This window comes from Microtus oregoni, unplaced genomic scaffold (genome assembly GCF_018167655.1).
Source record: "Microtus oregoni isolate MIOR12 unplaced genomic scaffold, Mior012 000000F_ref0000247, whole genome shotgun sequence".
Classification (NCBI taxonomy): Eukaryota; Metazoa; Chordata; class Mammalia; order Rodentia; family Cricetidae; genus Microtus; species Microtus oregoni.
The window spans coordinates 93,385,817-93,405,164 of record NW_024543059.1 but is presented as its reverse complement, the minus strand read 5'-3'; the positions used below and the strand labels follow the sequence as shown (position 1 = coordinate 93,405,164).

Sequence of the window (19,348 nt, the reverse complement as noted above, 5' to 3'; positions counted from 1 at the left end):
AAAGGTCATAACTGTCCCCACGAGTGTGCAAAGGTCATAACTGTCCCCACGAGTGTACAAAGGTCATAACTGTCCCCACGAGTATGCAAAGGTCATAACTGTCCCCACGAGTGTGCCACTTGCAGACCATTTTTTTGCCTAATACTGTTGTTTCCTGTCATTCTGCAACTTCATCTGAATTTCTGTGAGCCCCAGGACTGGCCCATGCCACCAGTTTTCCTGACTTCTGTCTCTATTGTCCCATCTCTGAAGTTATGGAAGCACAAACAGGACAACGAGAGCATCCTCACGAGAATTCCAGGGCAGCTGAGAGCCCTTCCTCTTCTCTATACTATTAGGGATCTGGAGTTTATGAGGAGGACAGACAACAGACTCAACTGTCTTTCTGTTTTGGAGAAGGAGAGGCTCTGTCTAGAGCCATGGAGCCTTTCTCTGAGCCAGGCTTGAGCAAAACTACTCCCCCCAGAGCTGGGGTGAATTTTGACAGTCCCTATAGGGTACCTTGGCTCGTCCAGAATTCTTGTAGCAGAGACTGATGGTGCTAGAATCATTCTGCACTTCAGACGAGGACCTACAGGCTAGAGGGTGTAGAAGGATCCAGATACCCTCCAGCTACTTCAAGGTTCAGTAAGAGGGATGAATGTGTCTCCATCGGGAGAAAGTAATGAGAAACACTGCCCGAGAACAGGAAGAATCAGGCCAGGGGAAGTTTAGTGAGCAAGAGAGTAGGATGGACCAGTTTGCTGATCAGCCTCCTTCCCATTCTTTTCCTCTTCCTCCTCCTCTTCTCCGCCTCCTTCATCACGTTGTTGGCGCTCTGAGGCAGCAGCCAGGTCCTCCTTTTCCTCAGCCAGCTCTTCAAGCTGTTGCTGTGCCAGGAGCTGGCCCACCAACTGCTCCAGGGCCTCCAGGCTCAGCCTCTGCAGGCGCTCCTCGTGCTCTTGCCTCAACAGCCCCAGCACTGCCTTGGCATCCTTAGGCCCAAAATGTTTGCCTAGGACCTGGCCCAGCTGGAGCCACAGGGGCTGGGGCGGATGGGTCTTGTCTAGCGCTGCCTCCTCTGGAGGCCGCATGATGACATTGATGGAGGCGTTGGGCCCGATGCTGTAATCGGAGAGGTGTTTGTCATCATCCAGGAGCTGGCCCCGGAACAGCAGGTGCTGCTGCTCTGCTGGCACCTGCAGGTGTTGAGAAACCAGCTTCTTCAGTGTGGCCACACTCTCTTTTCCAGAGACCTTCAGGCTGCATCTTCGGCCCAGGAGCAGTTTGACCGTGAGGAACATTGGGCCAGAGAGAAATCAGGAGGGATCCATGCTCTGGGAGTTGCCCTGAAGGTAGAGGGCCCTATAGGGTGACCCTGTCACGAGAGGGCCACTGCTCCCAGCAGGGTAAGGGCCCAGCTCACTTGGGCAGCCACTAGCTAATGTTCAGTGATGTCACAATGTTGTGGGAGGGCTCATTTCCATAGCAGAACTCTAGGGACAGAAAAGGGACATTGTAAACATAAAGCATCTTTCCTATGAGAAAGAGGGGAGAAGAGGTGGGGCAGGGGGTGTGAAGTGACCAGGAAATAAAATGTAAAGAGAGCTGAAACAGAGAAAGAGAAACGGAAAAGGAACCATGAAAACAGCATTTCTGCCAATTTTCTCAGCACAAGCCTTGGGTACTTTCTTGATGTCAGCAGGAGGAGACCACAGAGCCCCCAGGAAATCTGTCTTATATCCATAGCCTCAACTTAATCCACGCGACCTACAAGATGCTTTGATAATTCCTGCCTGTGGGAGGGGAATGTGTAGGCTCATTCAATCCTACAGCCAAGAGGCACATAGCTGTATCTTCATGGTGGCCTCACCTTGCCTCCTGAACCAACATCTACTCAGTATCTTCCGTGTGCCAGGCACTGAGCAGACTCCGGTGTGCAGAGTCACATAAGGGGCAGGATGCTTGTTCGGCATGAGTGTTGTATTTGACAAGTTTCCCTGCAGCGCGTTGTTGATCTCGAGCTAAACCCTTTGCAGGTGTTGCCATGTGTTAGCCGGCAAGGATGGTACTGTCTTGGCTGAGAAGTGAGTGAGCCTAAAGAAGAGCTGATGCCCCTAATGGGTATGCTGGCTGCTTCAGGGGATCCCATGGGTCTCCCCAGCACCCAAGCCCTCCCTTCCCCTCCTCCCTTCCCGCCTTACTCCTTTCCCTTTCCTGCTGCCCTGGCTCTACAGAGGATGACATTGTTGACAATCACCACGGCCTTCTTGAGTCTGCCCTTCCAGTCCCTGGCCCCAACCCCTGGCCCAGGGTTAGCCAACCTTCACCTGTCCTTCTGACCTTGACATCTAACAGCAGCTGAAAGAAATAACCGTAAGCACCAGGACCGTTACCTCCACTCATTCTCCTGCTCCTGTGTTCTCACGCTTGGCGGATGACCCAGATTCTGGTCCTAGATGGCCCAGCACTCACAAGTCAGGAATTCCACCCAATGAAGCTCTTGCTGAAAAGTGCTCCAGAGTTCATCTCCCCGCTGGCCCCCACTGCCCTCCATGACTGAGGCCTCACTATAGCCACTGCTCTGAACTCACTGTCATCTCTCGATGCAGCTACTACCTTGGACCCGCTCATCCCACAGGCAAAAGAATGGTCCTAAAATTATTGTGAGTCCCCTGAGTTTAACTCTTTTGCTCTTGGAAACTTTCCTGCTGTGGCACCTAAGGACTTTACAGCTTGGCACCCCATCCTCCCCATTTTTCATCCTTTGCCCCAGCCACATGAACCTGCCTTTGTCCCTGCTTGTTTCAAACTCTACCAACTCACCCTGCAAACTCTGACTGCCTTAAAAATCGCCTCCTCCTTGAAGCCTCTGCTTTCCCCAGGCTTGGGCAAAGGCAATCCTACATCCTTCCCTGGTGCCATTCCTCCACTGGTTGGTATACCCAGCACAAACATCTCCACCTCTCCCCTGACGCTCAGTAGCAGGGTCTGAGTCTCTTCCATCATGATGCCTCCAGTACACTGAATTTTATATACAGATGGTCTTGTTGGTAGAAGAGATCCAATTTAGTCACACTGAGCCAGGCAGGGTCGTGCAGGATCCAAGTACATAGACTGGGGAAAGACATAAACTTGCCTGCAGCCTCTCCTTCACCCTGCCTCTTCCCCTAGAAAGAGGAAAATCCAAAATTATATAGAAAATAAAACAGAAAGTGATATGAGGCTTTACCAGAGGCTCTTCTATAATACTTATTTAAATAGCCAGTTCCCTGGGAGAATGAGAAGCAAGTCTGAATTTGCAAGTGTACACACAGTGTGGGAGGGGCTGTGGGCTCCGTGGTGGAGATGTGGGCATCTGTGCAGATGAAAAGAGAGATGTGTTTGGTTTCTGAAAGGTCACTTAAGAATCCTCAGTTCTTTGAGAGGCGGACCCCCTGGTGGACAAACCATTGGATAGACAGGAATGGAGCCATCCTATGGGAGATACCCAAGCAGAACTAACTAACCCACAAAGGTTTTCTGGAGGGCCAGCTCTAAGTGATCTTTACAGGGGACAGAGGAAGGTGAGGCAGGGAAGGGAATAGCTTGCAGTCTGCCCTTCTGTAGGAAGCTGGGAGCATCCAGGATGAAGATAAAGTCAGCCATCTGCCCCTAACCCCTCCTCCGAAAACTATTTATCCAGGCTTTGAGCTGCCCCAGTCATGAGAAGTCTCTGGAGATGGCCACTTGAGTTGGGTTCCCCAAAATGAAGTCCATGAAAGACCTAACACGGGCTCAGCTCTCCAAAGCTAGTAACTATGTGTAGACAGGTACACCTACGATAGAGACTTTGGGGCCACGAGGACAGTAACAACTGAGTTAGTGGTGTTCATACATGCTAAGAGAAATGGTCACTACTCCCCTGGAATCTCCACCACCCTCCCAAAGGGGGCAGAAGAAGCACCTGTCTGGATTCCTGTTTGGAGCCAGAAAATATTCCAAGCCCTTTCCCTACCATGCAGTTGCTTGTCTTAATTATTCAGTTAACGTGAGTAAATAAAATTGTGGAATTAGAGCATGCAACCAGACAATGCCTGTCATAATTAGAAGGGATGATCATCTGGAGTGAGTGGGTTTGTGACTTGGGAACGGGATGAATGTGTGCAGAGAACGTTGAATGCCATGCATTCATATTTCTCTTAAAAACACTTCAAAAAGCATTAGCACCACTGGGGACCAGTGCAATGTCCGAGGAGGAGATGGTCAGGGGGGGAGAATACTCCTCCCTGGGATCTTCCATCGCTGCTGGGTGGGCTAACTGAACCTTGGTGCAAAGAGAGCATACAATTAGACCTTTTGTCCCTCAGTTGTCCTGGGGCCTGCCTTTAGCTGGGTGAATCCTCAGATCTCATTTTGCACCTCTGGACAACAGGAGGATGATCAGTTCCCACCATCCTTTGGAAGTTGCTATGTGAACCCACAGCATCTGAGCCACAGAGATATTAAACATAGGGTTCGATTTACAGATAGAAATGGAAGTTCCTATTGTCGCTCCTAACCAGTGAGGAAAGAGCCCACTACACCTGGAAACATGCTCACAGTGACTCCCCACATGCTCCTATCTGTACAGGTGGACAGGCAAGGCAGTCTTCTGAAGACTGGTCCAGCTCAGAGGGGAAGATGAGGTGAGTTCGTTAGCACCTGCGGGGGCTGCAGTGTTGTGGGACATTGCTTTAACCAGGCAAATATGTGTTACATTTGTTTAACGATGCAAAGATGTCTTGCTTTGCCTGGTTAGGTGCCTGATTGAGCTAATTAAAAAGTCGGATGGCCAATAGCTAGGAAGCAGAGTGATGGGCAGAGCTGGCAGGCAGAGAGAATCAGTGGGAGGAGAGAGAGACTGAGGAAGACAGAGAAGAGAACAAGGGAGAAAGAGAGGGAGGTCCCAGGGCCTGGCAGCTACCAGACAGAAAGACATGGAGTAGGACATACAGAATGAAAGAAAACTAAAAAGTCCTGAGGCAAAATACAGATGAAGAGAAACAGGTTAATTTAAGTTTGAAGAGCTAGTAGACCAGCATAAGATAAGGCCAAGCATTCATAGCTAATATTAAGTCTCCTTGTCTTTACTGGGGAGCTGGTTGGTGGGCAGAAAGAAAGCCTGTTACACTGCAGGGTACAGTGAATTTGCTGCTGCCTCCTCTCTGATACTGACAAAGGCTTATCAGGGAGGTAAAAGTTATGATCTCTGTCCACCCGACCCCTCAACAAGGTGTTGTTACTGTCCTTGAATGAGGCCGGCCTGGCTTTGTCGGGAGTACCAGGATGGGGCAGCAGCTAGGAGTGAAACCAGGAAGACCTGGAAGTAGCCGGAAGCAGGAAAGAAGAGGGCAGGCATCCAAAAGTCAGAAAGGGAATCAGCAAGGAGAGAGCCACAGAGTGGGCCAGATAGCAGCACCAGGGCAGGGGACAAAGAGAGAAGAGAAGGGGAGATGCGGGGGCAGGAAGAAGAAGTTCAAGTTCATGTAAAGTACAACAAACACTCGGGCAGACTGCTCCTCTGAGAACTCCATCCTCTTCCCCTCTCTTCAGAAGTGGGAAAAAGTTCATGGGAAAGGGTTGTTAGGGTAAGTGGGATCCGTCCGGAGAGCTGTTTATCCTGGGGGTGCTGAGAGCCTATGGTCTTTGGTTCTAGGAACTCTCTGCTGCCTCCACCTCAAGGGGAGCCTTATTGCTCAGAAGCACATGGCGTGCTCATCCCCCAAAAGGCCCAGGAGAGCCCAGTGCCACGAACAGCAAGTCCTCAATCCTGTAGCCAGATCCATCCTCAAGCCCACCCTGTGCTGGCTTCTGTAGGAGTGGTCTCTTGAGGTTGATCCACAGTCCACAAGCCTAGCTTTAGGAAGGACAGGCAGCTCTTTAGGGGACTATCTGAGCAAGCGGAAGATGGCAGATCTTATGCAACTCCAAGAACCCACAGGAGCCAGGCGGGAGAGCACAGACATAGACAAGCTCTTTTGGCAATAAGCAGGCATGATGTCTATCCAGACCTCTATTCTCAAGCCTAACGACCCTATCCCTGCCCCATGCTGCTGTCCCAGCATCCTGGAGAAGTCAGGAGCCTGTCCCAGTCAGCTAGAGGAGCCTAGTAGCCTGGTCCTAGAGCCAAACACAACTCCCACCTTGTGACATCTAGCTGTGGCCACTAGATGTCACTAGTGGCCTCCCTGGCCAGCTCCTTGGCAGGCATGGCCAAACTATTGTGCTGTAGGGCATACAGGACTGAATCTCAGGAACAGAGTCTTATCCTGAATGAACTCCACCTCTCACAGATTGCTAGTCATTCCTCTGTTCGGCCCTTGACAGTCACGCTTGGGGCATAGACATAAGGACCCACACTGAAATGGGTTCTGGGCTGGGCCAGGTCAGTCAGGCACATCTTTTGGGAGACACATAAGCCTGCCACTTTTGTGCCTAAACTGCTACTAGGGAGAGAAAGAAGCCACTGGTGGGGTATCAGAGGGCTTTGTTCAGGAGGGGCCTTGGGACGAGCTGAAGGAGCCACGGAAGGCAACAAGAACATCCCGGCTAAGCGCCTAACCTGCACAAGGCTGCGTGGAAGAGTGTGGAACCTGAATGGGTTGGATGAATGATTTCCAAGTCACTCCAAGGTGTCTGACTGCTCCTCGGAAGATTACGACATCGGCCTGAGTGGCAGGAGTTCTCTATCCTGCAGCTTTGATAAAATACGATAGAGCAGAATCGAGGACACAGAAGCTGTCCCTAGAACTCTAGGGTGGTGTCTTCCCACCTAAGATCCAGATCCAGAACCGGAACTGCGGGCCTGAGTTCATCTCTAGAATTTGCAATTAGTCTAGATACAAGGTACTCAAAAGAGGTTAGCGGTGGGCAGGCGGCAAGGGAGTGGGAGGGCTAAACTGAGGCTGAGGGCCCAAGCTCATTGGCTACCTGGTAGGATGGCAGGTGTACATCAGACGTCAGGCTCCGTTGAGATGCTCAGTTGAGCATGTGCAGCAACGACCCAGGGTTAGCAAGCCGAGCAGGGGTCAGATAAGGCAGCCCCAAGGTCCTCCCTCTCCTGCTAGTTTGTGCCCAGGTGAGAAGATGCAGTAACTCTCCAAACCAAATACCTATGGGGAAACAGAAATGAGCCCCTAGCCTCTGGGTCTTGATGGAGCTTGTGTGCTGAGCATGGTGTTTCCAGCACTGAGACCCTCCTGCTCCTTGCTGGGTAGAGATTAAAGTCATAACAAGGCTAGGTTGTTGGCCTGACAGGAACCAGCAGCCCATGAATGGTAGAAACCCCGGGAGGTTGGCTGTTCTAGGTGACAGACTATCCTGAGCGGTCCCAAACTACAATATATGCTTTCCACTTGACCTCCCCCTCTCCCCGTGTCCGTGCAAGAGCATGTGGACTGAGTACAGGATTCAGGGCTACATATGCGGAGACATTTCTAATAGGGAGCAAGAACATTGAATGGGGCTGCATCTGCGGAGACATTTCTAGTAAAGAGCCAAGAACGCTGAGTTCTGCCGACCATCAGCAGAGAGAGAATCGGCCTCAGGTAGCCCACGGAGATGCTGAATTAGCCAGGAGCAGGAGGATAGACAAGACGACCCAACAACATGCAACTTTGAGAAGCAGATGACTGAGAAGACTACGCAGTGTATATAGGCTGGATAAAGAGGCCCTGCCCTTTAGTAGAGAAGGGCTCACTCACACAGTAGGTAAAGGATGTCTAATCTGTGTTCATCGTGTGCTCTGATTATATGAAGAGGTGTTGGGGTAGTTCCACTGTAGCTGAGCCTGGGACCCTGAGTTCCAGTGTCACGGGTTGTTAGAGGAAAGGGCGGAACTGAAAGAGCAAGAGACTAGGGCCCAGGAAGGTGCCTTGCTAATTGCCAGCCTATTGTGGAGAGGTTTCCATAACCAGGGACCCTGGGGAGAATGCCATCAAGAAAGAAGCTGGCCCTAAGCCCAAAAAAGTGAGGCAGGATGGCTGCAGGGAGCCACGTGTGGAGAGTGGTCCCTATGGCCCCAGCCAAGTTTCTGGGCCCAAGATGAAAAGTGAATCACTGGTTCCCCCTGGAGGGGAGTAGTCAGTCACCCTGTAAAAGTTTATTTTTATACATGTCTGATCTATTTCACATCCGCTCAGATATTTTGACACATATACAGGAAATGTAACTCTCCCCCATATGGCATGTTTGGTTGGCCAGACCTGAGGAAACTCAATAGGGTCACAGAGGAGCAGAGGAAGAACAGCAGCATCAGGGAAGGATTGCCAGAGGCCTGAGGCCTCGTGACCACCTCAGGCCAGAAGACTGGGGACAGGGATCACAGTGAGGCCAATACAGAAATCCTTCTGCCTGCGTGCACAGCCAAGGACGCCAGATCCTGAGTGTGTCTGTGGTCACTGCTTCCCTGGTAGGATGGACGGAGGATGAAGTGAATCCAGAAGCAGACGGAGCAAAGAGAGGGATGAAGAGTATGATAGAGAGACCAGCCAGGCCTCAGGGACAGAGGCACAGTGGACACCACTGCCCCCAACTAAGTGAGGGGAAGAATGGCTCCAACTCAAGGAGGTCGGAAAATCACCAGCTCAGAGCCCAACTCCAGAGCACCAACAAATGGCAGCTTCTTCCTTCGGTCCTAGACACAGGCACCGAGGATCCGGGTCATGAACTAATGCTTTTGAGTGTGTGAGCAAAGGGGTGTGAAGAGCAAGGAACAGCAGCTTCCTCCTTCCACACAGGTCAGGGAGGAACTTTCTTCCCAGTTCCCACATGCCGAGCCTACTTCTGCCAGGGAGAAAAAGGGATCAGATTGTGGACCTCACTGTTCCAAGGGGGAGTAACTTGTAGATTTGGGGAGGCTTTTGTTTTAAATTCACATTCCTATCAGACGGTATAGGAAGGCACGCTGACAGTCTCCTGCTCATGAATGGTGATGGAGCAGATACTCCCAGCAGTGCCTTGATGCTGGCCTGCAACACTGAGTGTAGACAAGGGCCTCGGAACGGAACCCTCTCCTGTGAAGCACTGTCTTAGTTCTGTGTCGTTCTGAGCACTTCTGACTCCACCCCATGAGCTCCACCAGTGTCTTGGGCCTCCTCCTTGGCTGTGGATGCCACTGACCTGAACTGATCTTGTTGCGTTGGTCAGCATCTCTGCCCCTACTTGGGGTGGGGTACAGACTATTCAGGATTTCAAGGCATCCAGTCCCTGCCTGAAGTGGAGTGTGACAGCCAAGAAGTTCCTAGGCCCTCCCTTCCTCCCCTTTCCTCTGGAAGTCAGTGTGTCAGTGCATGAAGGCTGCACTTGGCCTCACCGCCCCCTATCCCCCCCCCCACACCTCCCCATAAATCCTGGCGACACAACAGGAAGGCCCTTTAACTAGCACATAAAAGTGCTTTGGGCTTTCAAAGGCCCCTGCTCTGTGTTTACAGGGGGCCCAAGCCTTTTACTGGGCCATTTCCAGTCCTCCTTCCCCTGACCTACTGATGCATCTCAGGGGAATAGTTACAGGCAAGCCACGTGACCATGGGGCACAGAAGGAGGAAGAGCCCTCTCAAGTCGGGAAGGCAAGGATGACCAAATGCACAGACTGAGCACCCATCCATCCTATGACCTGGGCAGTCTGCTGGGGTCACACTACCCTTCAGGTAGAAGCACAGTTGGACTCACCAAACGGTTGTTTAGTTGCTGAGTCATCTGTCGTCATAGAAACTGTAGATGGGTCTTGAAAGGGTCCCAGAAAACATCTCTATAGGGGTAGGAAAGGTCCTGACATGAGAAGTACTTCAGGCCATGTCACAGGCGGCCAGGTAGTCAAGCTGTCACTACTGGGACTTAATGAATCCTGGACATCATTTTAGCCCTCAAGAACTATAAGCCTGCAGGTCCACTGAAGCCAGCTAGTCTGGAGACCTCTGGAGGGACCTCGGCACTCAATGCAGAGGGCTGGGTGTCTCTATTCCTGGGGACAGGTAAAGAAGGGGCATTCAAGAGCTAGAGAGAAGTCCTCACCAGCCAGCCGTGAAGCCCCCACCCGCTCTCCTCTCAGCCCAATTTTATTCTGTCTAGCTCTCTCTCTAGCTAGCAAGTCTGGGTCTACCTCTCCCCACTCTATGGTGTCGATCAAATCCAGGGCCTCACACATGCTAGCCAGTCACCGCCTTCTTGTGGCAGGTCACAGGCAGAGACCAGTCTGTGCATAAACAAGCAGTCTTCCTGACTCAGTCTCCAGAGTGTGGGGTCACCAGCACTCACACAACACCAACCCTTCCTGCCTCGCAGCCTTTCCTTCCCCCTTCTCTTTCATAGTACTTCCTCTCATTCCTGCCCCCTTCGCTGAACCAGAGTCTATTATAAATGATTTTATTTTTCTTCCTCCCTGCTTTTCTGTCTTTCGAATTGATCTGATCGCTCTTCCGTCCTCTCTTAGATAGATAGGGTCTTCTCTTCTGGTCTCTTTTATAAGAAATCGTAGAATGCTAAGATTCCATGCACACGACCATTCTCCAAAGCTGTTTCTCCCCATTTCACAAGTCCATATCTGGAGGCTCGAGGCATGGACGTGTTTTGCTTAGCACCATCCAGCCATTGTAGGCTAGTTACCTGCCTGTCCTAAGCAGTAGCAATGACAACCAGCATTCCCTCCAGGTGCAATACATAGAGCTAGAATATGCCACAGACTGTGTCACATGGTTGGAATGGTCAGCACAGTGGTAGGGTGCCAATATTCTCCTTAGTGCCTCCAAGCACATGTATGATCACAATAACCCTGTAAAGTAGGTACTGCCTCTGTCCCCACGTTATAAATGATGAAACTGGGGTGCACAGAGATCAACCAAGTTGTCCACAGTCACACAGCTAGAAAGTGGCCAGTACAAGATTAAAACCTAGTCATTTGACCTCCAAAGCACAGAACCCCCCTTCCCTCTGCAGAGGGTCCCTCTGTCAGGAAGCAAAGAAAGGCAAAACAGGCCTGCGGTTTGCAGAGGACTGGGAGACTCGCCTGTGGGGTTAGAAGGTGCCCGCAGAATGAGTCTGGGTCTGTGTGCCCCTGAGAAGTTCCGAGGCCAAGGGCTGATGGGATGTCATGGGAAGGCCTCTGCTGAGACAAGAGATTCTGTCTTGTTTCTGAGTTGGAGAGAATAAAGGCCTCTATTGGGAGCCCTGCCCCCAGCTGTTTCCTGAAGAATCTGTCACCTCCCCTTCTGGGAAGGCCCCTAGAACTTCTGACCCACTGATCCTTTCACCCTTCCTGAGATCCACCGTTGAGTCCTGCCTGGGGAGGGGGCCCATCACCACCACCCCCCACCCTCCGTGAGCTGCCATCATTCCACTTGCACCATGGCCCCCACCGTTGCTGGGAACTTTGGGCCTGGGCCTGGGCCTGGACCTGGCTCTGTCTCCTGGAATGGCTGGAAAATGTGCTTCTGTTGATAGAGTCTAGGGGTCTTGAAATGATATCGTCTAGGGGTCTGGACTGGGTTCATTTTCTCTGTCAGTTAAATAATTAAAAGGCAGGAAAGATCTGGAATACAACAGGTAGTAGAGGCAGAGAAATCTCAAGCATCACAGATGGAATCGACAGTTAGAAGAAAAAATAAAGAGTGTTATTGGGGGTGAGAAAAAACACATGTGGCAAACACAGAGAAAAAGACCCTCTGCAAAGGGGGGGGGGGCTCAGAAAACTGAAAGTTCAGTCTCTTCTTGAGGGCTGGAGATTTAAAGTCTCTGAAGCCCCCCAACCCCTCCCCGTCTCTCTCTCTCTCTCTCTCTCTCTCTCTCTCTCTCTCTCTCTCTTTCTCTCTCTCCTCTCTCTCCCTCTCTCCCTCCCTCCCTCTCTCTCTCTCTTTCTCTCTCTCCTCTCTCTCTCTCTCTCTCACTCTCTCTCTCTCCCTCTCTCTCTCTCTCTCTCTCTCTCTCTCTCTCTCTCGCACACACACACACACACACACACACACACACACACACACACACACACTTTAGGGTTGATGGGTTTGAAGACAGGATGCTTGACTGATCCACAACTGTGTTCTGATCCAGCCTGGAACTTGTTGAGGCAGTCTGTCAGCAGGGGGCCTCCTGGTGGGGGAAAAGAAGCTACCAGGCTTTTGTCTACAATCGGGAGGTTGGGGAAGAAGCTGGCCATCTTGGAAATTCACCACCTTTATTTCTAGCCATGGCCGGTTCCCCATCTGTCTGCCTACTAAGGACTCCAATTCCTAGTCTCCCTCTGCCATCCTATCCTCCCTCCTAGACCCTACCACAGCACAGATTGGATTAAGAACAAAAATATGAGCTGTGTTTGTTTTAATCAGCTTCAAGACACGGGGGCTTCTAAAGGGAAGGCAAGTGAGCAGGCTGGAGCTGGCCCCGGGGGCAGGCAGGCTGGGCGGTGATGCCATCCCGGGGTCAGGAGCATGCCGAGCAGAGAGAGCATCTGTGGGTCAGATCCCTGGCAGATAAGGGGAGAGGGAGAGGACCTGGGGCCCAGGAGGATGAAAAGGATGGGAAGGGGGGAGGAAAGAGATGCTTTTCCTGAGACATGAGAACTGGGGAGAGGCAGGACTGCCTACAATCCCCAACCTGGAGTGAGGGGGCAGGGAAATGGACAGGAGAGGAGACAGGGAACCTGGGGGGAGGGGAGGTGATGGTGTGAAGCTCAGGAGCTTCCTGGAACCTAGAGGAAACAACAGAAAGCTTTTTTTTTCTAACAGAAAAAAAAATCCCTCCAAAGTGAGGGATGATGGGAAAGAGAGGCAGGGTCAGTCAATATCCTTCATTCACTACCCAGTGACAGAAGGACCCCTGCTGGTGCTGCCATGGAACCCAAGCAAATGGTCTCGAGACATTTTTGTGTACACCATCACTCAAGTAGCAAAACGCTATATTAAAGGCACCGTCTAGAAGGCAGGAGACAGAGACTGAGGGAACAAAGGCCTGGAAAAGCAAGCGGCTGGGAGAAAAATGACATCCTTAGGGACACATCAGATTGGATAAAGACCTGGAGCTTGGGGGATGTAGAAGAGCTCCAAAGGGGAGCCAGAAGCCTGGACCCTGCTTCCACACTCTGCCAAGTTTATTTTATAATCTCAGAGGCCACATTTTATCTCTAGGCTTGGGTCTTTTGGACTATAAGTCAGAATACTAGCCACTCTGGAATTGTTAGATATTTATCAACTTTTTTTTCTGAGGTGTGAGTTCGCACGTGTGTATGTGCGCATGTGAGTGTGTGTGTGTGTGTGTGTGTGTGTGTGTGTGTGTGTAAGCCAGAGATCAACTTCAGGTATTGATTCTTTTTTTGCTGTTGTTGTTGTTGCTTTGTTTGCTGGCTTGTTTGTTTGAGGCAGGGTCTAAATTAGGTCTAGCTGTCCTGGAACTCACTCTGTGCACCAGGCTGACCTTGAACTCACAGAGATCTGTCTGTCTCTCCCAAGAGCTGGAATTAAAGGTGTGCACTACCACATCCAACTAGGTGTCCAGCCTGGTCTACAGAGTAGTTGGCAGAGGCTGCTCATTTGTTTCCCAGCCACCCAGACCCAAAATAATCACACAGAAACTGTATTATTACAACACACTTCTTATTGGCTAGCTCTTATACCTTAAATTAACCCATTTCTATGAATATGTGTGTCTCCATGCAGTTGTGGCCTACTGGTAAAGTTACATTCAGCATCTGGCTTCTGTCTCCTGTGGTGGCTACATGGCTTCTCTGTGACTCCACCTACTCTCTCTAGATATCTTTTCCAGCCTGGCTATATGCTGTTAAGCCATTGGCCAAAAGCAGATTCTTTATTAACTAATGGCAATAAAGCATATTCATAGCATATAGAGGGGAATTCCATATCATCTCCCATTTTCCGTCTAAATAAAAAGGAAAGTTTTAACTTTTAACATAGCAAGATTACATACAGCAAAACAGTTATCAAGCAAGAATTATAATTACAATGTTTATATCTAGTTTATCTTTTATCATAACTAAGGAAAGCTATAACTATTCTTCAACTCCATTAAAGACTCCAGAAGGATATAATATTACCTAAGTAAACAGGAAGTGCATTGTAAGCAACTTCTAAAACTCTAGAATTGACAGAGACATCTCGCTGCCTGGACAGTCACCCAAGGTTCTTCTATACCATTTCAGAATCCATCTTCAGCCTACAGGCCCATGGTTTCTGGGAGACTTTTCCATGAAGCAAAATATTTCAAAGAAAGTTTCATCTATATTGGCAGTTTGTCAGTCACACACTCTTCTGTGTCCTGCAGAATGTCTGGCAGACTCTTTCATGAAGCAGCAAACCCCAAAGGATCATCTCACCTTTAGGCAAGTTCAGCAGTCATTTTTCTATGGGTCCTGCATGACCAGTTCATCAAGCAGTCCAGGCAAGAGCAGCTTCTTGCCCAAATGGCTACCAAACTCCATAGGGAGCCTCTTCAATGCCCATCATCCTCTTGAAGTAAATTGGTGCTACCAGGAGCAGATGAGTCTCATTGTCATGAAAAGTCCTAAGTTCTTAAACATTTTAAATGCCATATTCTGTTAGTCTTTGCAAGGTTTGAAGAATAACTATTCATCTGAAATATATCTCTTTACAGCTATAAAATCTAACTAACATGACTACAAGCTTGATTATTATAGATAACTATCTATTAATCTGTATTTTTAATTATACATATTTTTAAATGAGATGTGCAAACACAATACCTTAATCAAGAGCTGAAATATACACATAATAAAATTGACCTTAAATTTGTATCAATAAATTAAGATCCCTACCAAAGCAAATCTCTACAGCATATCCCCCTTTAAATGTAAAGAAGCATTTATAAACAATATTTGGTAATTTGGATGTAGTCTCTCCACACTGCTTCATGATGCTTATTGGGAGAAGTAATTTGGGGAATTCTCTTGAGACCTTTTGCGGGGCTTGGTCCATCAAACCATATTAGTCTAGAAGGAATTCACAGGTTCTCATCCTCTGTGGAAACAAAAGCAGAACCTCTTTTTCAAAGCAACATATCCTTAGACCCAAATTTTGAAATGAAGATACCTTTATGTTGGTTTAACTTAGCAACCTGTCCAATGAAATATCTCTCTGTACTTAGCTCATTCACAGTCAAAAAATTCAATGAAAATACAATAATATACATAATCTAGACTGTGTATATTCCTTCTTTATGTGGCTTATTTTTCTTTACTCCTTTAATCTTTGACTATCTGTTCTCTGTCTCTTTAAAGACTTTACTTTTTTAACCGTTTGCTTCTTTTTATAACTGTGTCTTCTCTCTCCCAAGCCTATGTTCATTTATCCAACACTGTGACCCATTTAGAGGTCTTTTCCATCTGGATTTGTCTTTAGTGCATGTGTATCTGTAATTATTTTCTGACCAGGAGTGCTTTTTTTTCCCCAAATGCTAAACAGCGCAGCTAGGAACAATTCTGCCATCCTGCCTGTTGGCTCCACCCAGTCCAACATGGCGGAGTCTCACTGCCTCTGAGACTGCTGGGTGGGAGCCATCCTCACCACTTCAACTCTGGGTGGCACCATGTAGCATATAAACCCTTTTTATCTGAGTAAAAGCTAAATCTGTCCTGCAGCACACTGCGCAGCCTAGAAATATCTCTGTGTATGGCGGCAGGAATCTGCCATGCTCTCCTGCCTGTGCACGAATAGCAGACCCGATCCAGCTGCTTTCCCAGGCAGGGGTGCTGAGCAGCAGGTGAGCTCTCCGCTACTTTCCTCCTAACCCCAAGCGGACATACAAGCACCCAGACCCGAAGTGTGTGGCTCGCCATGTGGGTTAGCCTCAGTTGTTCGGGCGCTATTCTGTAGACAGAGACTGCTTGTTCATTCCCGACTGCCCAGACCTGAGGCTGCTCATTCTTTTCCTGCCACCCAGACCCAAAATAATCACACAGAAACTGTATTATTACAACACTGCTTGGCCTATTAGTTCATGCTTCTTATTGGCTAGCTCTTATTTCTTAAATCAACCCATTTCTATTAATCTGTGTATCTCCATGTGGTTGTGGCCTACAGGTAAAGTCTCATCTGCCATCCAGTGTTGGTCTCCTGTGGCGGCTACGTAGCTATAGCTTTTCTGTGGATTACTCTCTCTGTGTATCTTTTCCGGCCTGGCTATATTCTGTTAAGCCATTTGTCCAAAGCAGCTTCCTTTTAAACCAGTGGCAATAAAACATATTCGTAGCATACAGAGAGGAATCCCACATCACAGAGTGAGTTCTGGTATAGACAAAGCTACATAGTGAGACCCTGTCTTGTGGGGAAAGAAGTTCTGGGAAGCAAAGTCAGGCTCTTATGTTTGCAAGAAGAATATTTTACTGACTGAGCTATTTCCCCAGCCCACATTTGCAAATGTCTTAAAGACACGTCCTGTGGGCCACAACTGTATACTTCCTACCATGAGTCCATGTGCCAACAAAAGGGACCAGAGAGAGCCAAGGACCAGTCTGAGGTCACGCAGGCGGTGAGAGAAGAAACTGGCACAAGTGCCCAAGGCTCAGGGTGTTTGGCTAATGTCCCAGCTCTTCAGAAGCCAAGTAGCCTCAGGCTACGTGCATAAGTAAAAAGACCCAGATGGAAACAGGCGATTTGGGGAGAGCTCCTGGAGCCTGGCACAAGCTGGGCAGTGGTACCATCCTGGGGCTAGGAGTATGTGCAACAAAGAGTATCTGCAGGGCAGATCCCTGGGGCCAGGGGGCATGAGAGGATGAGAAGGAGAGAAGAGACAGGATTTGACAGTAAAGGGCCAGAGCTACCCACAGTCCCCATCCTCCAGTGAGGAGGGGGGCTGGATTAGTCCCTTCTCCTGCCTGACTAACACTCTGGACCACAGTTTCTGGGAGAAGAGGGCTCTTGGGGCAGACCCAGGAGAGGGTTTTGATGATGGTAAAGGTAATGATGCTTTGGTAATAGGAAGAAAAAGAGAAGGAAGCAAATAGCAAGCTCATATGAAGATGCTTTTGTTTTAAAGTTTTATGTTCTGCTCTTCTTTAATGATTTAAAGTGCTGCTTCCTGTTACATAGCATGATGAAGGCAGGAATTCTAAAAAGTACTGGCAGAGGAAAAGTTGTCACACCTATATTCATCCCTCAATTAAAATCGTTAATTGGTCTCATAAACCCCACGACATTTGGAAACAATCATATTATCTTACCCAGCCTGGGGCATAGCGCAGGGTTCCACATGCTGCAAGGACTGGATAATGCCATCATCATTCGGATTGCCAGGCTGGGGTCTCGAACCTCAGAGTTGGGCAGGGCTGGGGCAAACGGCTGCCTTTTTGGACTCAGTTTTCCTTTCTGCATAATGGGAGACAGCTACTAGGAGATGCTCTCCTGAGACTCCCAGCAGCAGTGGTAACCCATGGAGCTAATAGGGCAATTGAGTTAAGGGGACCCAAGTTCAGAACACACAGCTGTGCTCCTGGCCGAAAACTCAACGGGGAGGCAGCTCGCCCGTGCATGGGTCAGGTTTATCAGGAACAGAGCAGAGAGTCCTGCTGACCACAAGAAAGGAGCTCGCGTGGACATTAGCCAGGACACAGACCTAGAGCAAACCCACAGTCCACCCTTCCAACCTCTGGCTGAGTCTTCCAGCTCCGTTCCTCTGTCCATCGTGAGTCATCTCACCCTTGTGGTCAGTCAGTCCAATTAGCCCCTGCCCTAAGCCAAGGGTGGGGACACATGCATGACCCAGGAAACATGGTGAACACGTTCATGCTGTCCAATGTCAAATGACAACGTGTGTATTTATTCCCATGTATCTCTTGCATCTCGGCCCCTGAAGAGGCCATTAGAACTGAAGAAACTGATCTGTGCCGTGCACACCACTCTGCTTGCTAGTGACAACTCGCTCAAGCTCTGGGCACATTTTTGCAGCATGAACACTTGATACCCCCCCCCCACAGACACACACAGACACACACAAGCCAGTGTTTTCTCTATCACAATCTTCCATTTCCTCTGTCATATAAGTTTTCCAGTCTGGTTCCCCAACTGTGTCACGGTCCTCTGGGAAGGGAGATTATCCAGGATTTGGGAACAGCTTCAAGTGCCATAGAAAAGAACGCCCGCAGACTACACATTGTCACAAGCAGTCTCGACCCTCAAGGACCAAACCAGTCCTGAGAAAGTATCTCTGCTGACCTGAGGGTACAGAGAAGAGAAGGGGGTTCACGCATCCCCTGAATCCTTTTGGCATCCAAGAAGGTAATCTGTCCACACACCCAGCAACAAGGCAAAGCAGAGGCAGAGGCTTGGCTGTGGTCATCCATGGGGCCTGCAGTGAAGAAGTCAGAGGAGGGAAGGGAAGGGCCTGGGCTGTCCCGCCTGCCCCAGGCCAGTGTCTTCACACCACCTTCTAGGTGTCTAGTGACTGTACCAGGCACTGCTTTAAGGTGTAGGTAGCATTTTCCACCCTTGGTCCTTTAGGAAGAAAGGGTTGTCACCAGGGTTCTTGGGTGCAGAAAGAATGTGGGGTGACCGAGTCGCCATGGGGGAGGGGCGGTGGCAGTCTTCCAGGCCCTCATAGGCTCTGTATAGCATCAACCCCATTCCCCAGACACTGAAAGACACCCGCTACTGACACCATGGCGTTGAGTTTCCCCTGGGCCAGTTCAGGCTCCTGTCACCAGGCCTGCCAGGAAATTGCTGTTGACACCAAGGGAAGGGCCCCAAGACCAGGAACAGGGGAAGCTGGAGACTGTGGAGTTGGGTTTGGGACGTTCTGAATGGGCACGAGCCAGGGTGGGAGCAAGCGAGAGAGCTGTAGATCTGAGAAGGCCCATGATGTCCAGGACCCTCAGTCTCCATGGCATCCTGCCTCTCCTGGACTCTCTTCAAGCGCCTATGGGACCTTGGAAGCTTAAGGCCAACATGGCTGTATGAGAGGAGACAGTGGCACCACTGTCCAAGGACCATAGGACCCCTTCCACATCCCCAAAGTTATACAGTTACCTCCCCTCCCTGCCAGCAATCTCAGAAGGAAAACTAGGGCTCCCCTACCCTTTTGCATGCTCCAGGAATCCCAGAAGCTATAACTAGGGCAGGATAATGTCTTCTCTGGCTGGGGAGGGGTCTTGAGACCATCTTTAGATAGTGTCACTGGCTTTGGGCCTCCACTTCTCCATGGGGAAATGTATTTGTGTTGGGAAGGCTGGGGATGGGATGGCCTGGGCTACAGAGTATCCTGAGCCTTCAGGAACACAGGAATGTCCATGGATTGCCCTGGTCTGCCAGCAGTCTTTCCTTCAGGTGAGAGCTCTCATCCTCAGACTGAAACATCCCTTGGGCTTGGTCCCGGATTGGCCCAATCCAGCCCCAGGCAG

At 49.8% G+C, this 19,348-nt stretch overlaps 1 protein-coding gene across 1 annotated transcript; it reads right to left on the bottom strand.

Moving 5' to 3' along the window:
* Positions 1-710: 710 nt before the first annotated feature.
* Positions 711-1,283, bottom strand: LOC121433178 (ubiquitin-like protein 4B). The gene has a single exon (XM_041631510.1). The coding sequence runs from the start codon at positions 1,281-1,283 to the stop codon at positions 711-713; it is 573 nt and encodes a 190-aa protein (XP_041487444.1).
* Between the last annotated feature and the right edge of the window lie 18,065 nt (positions 1,284-19,348).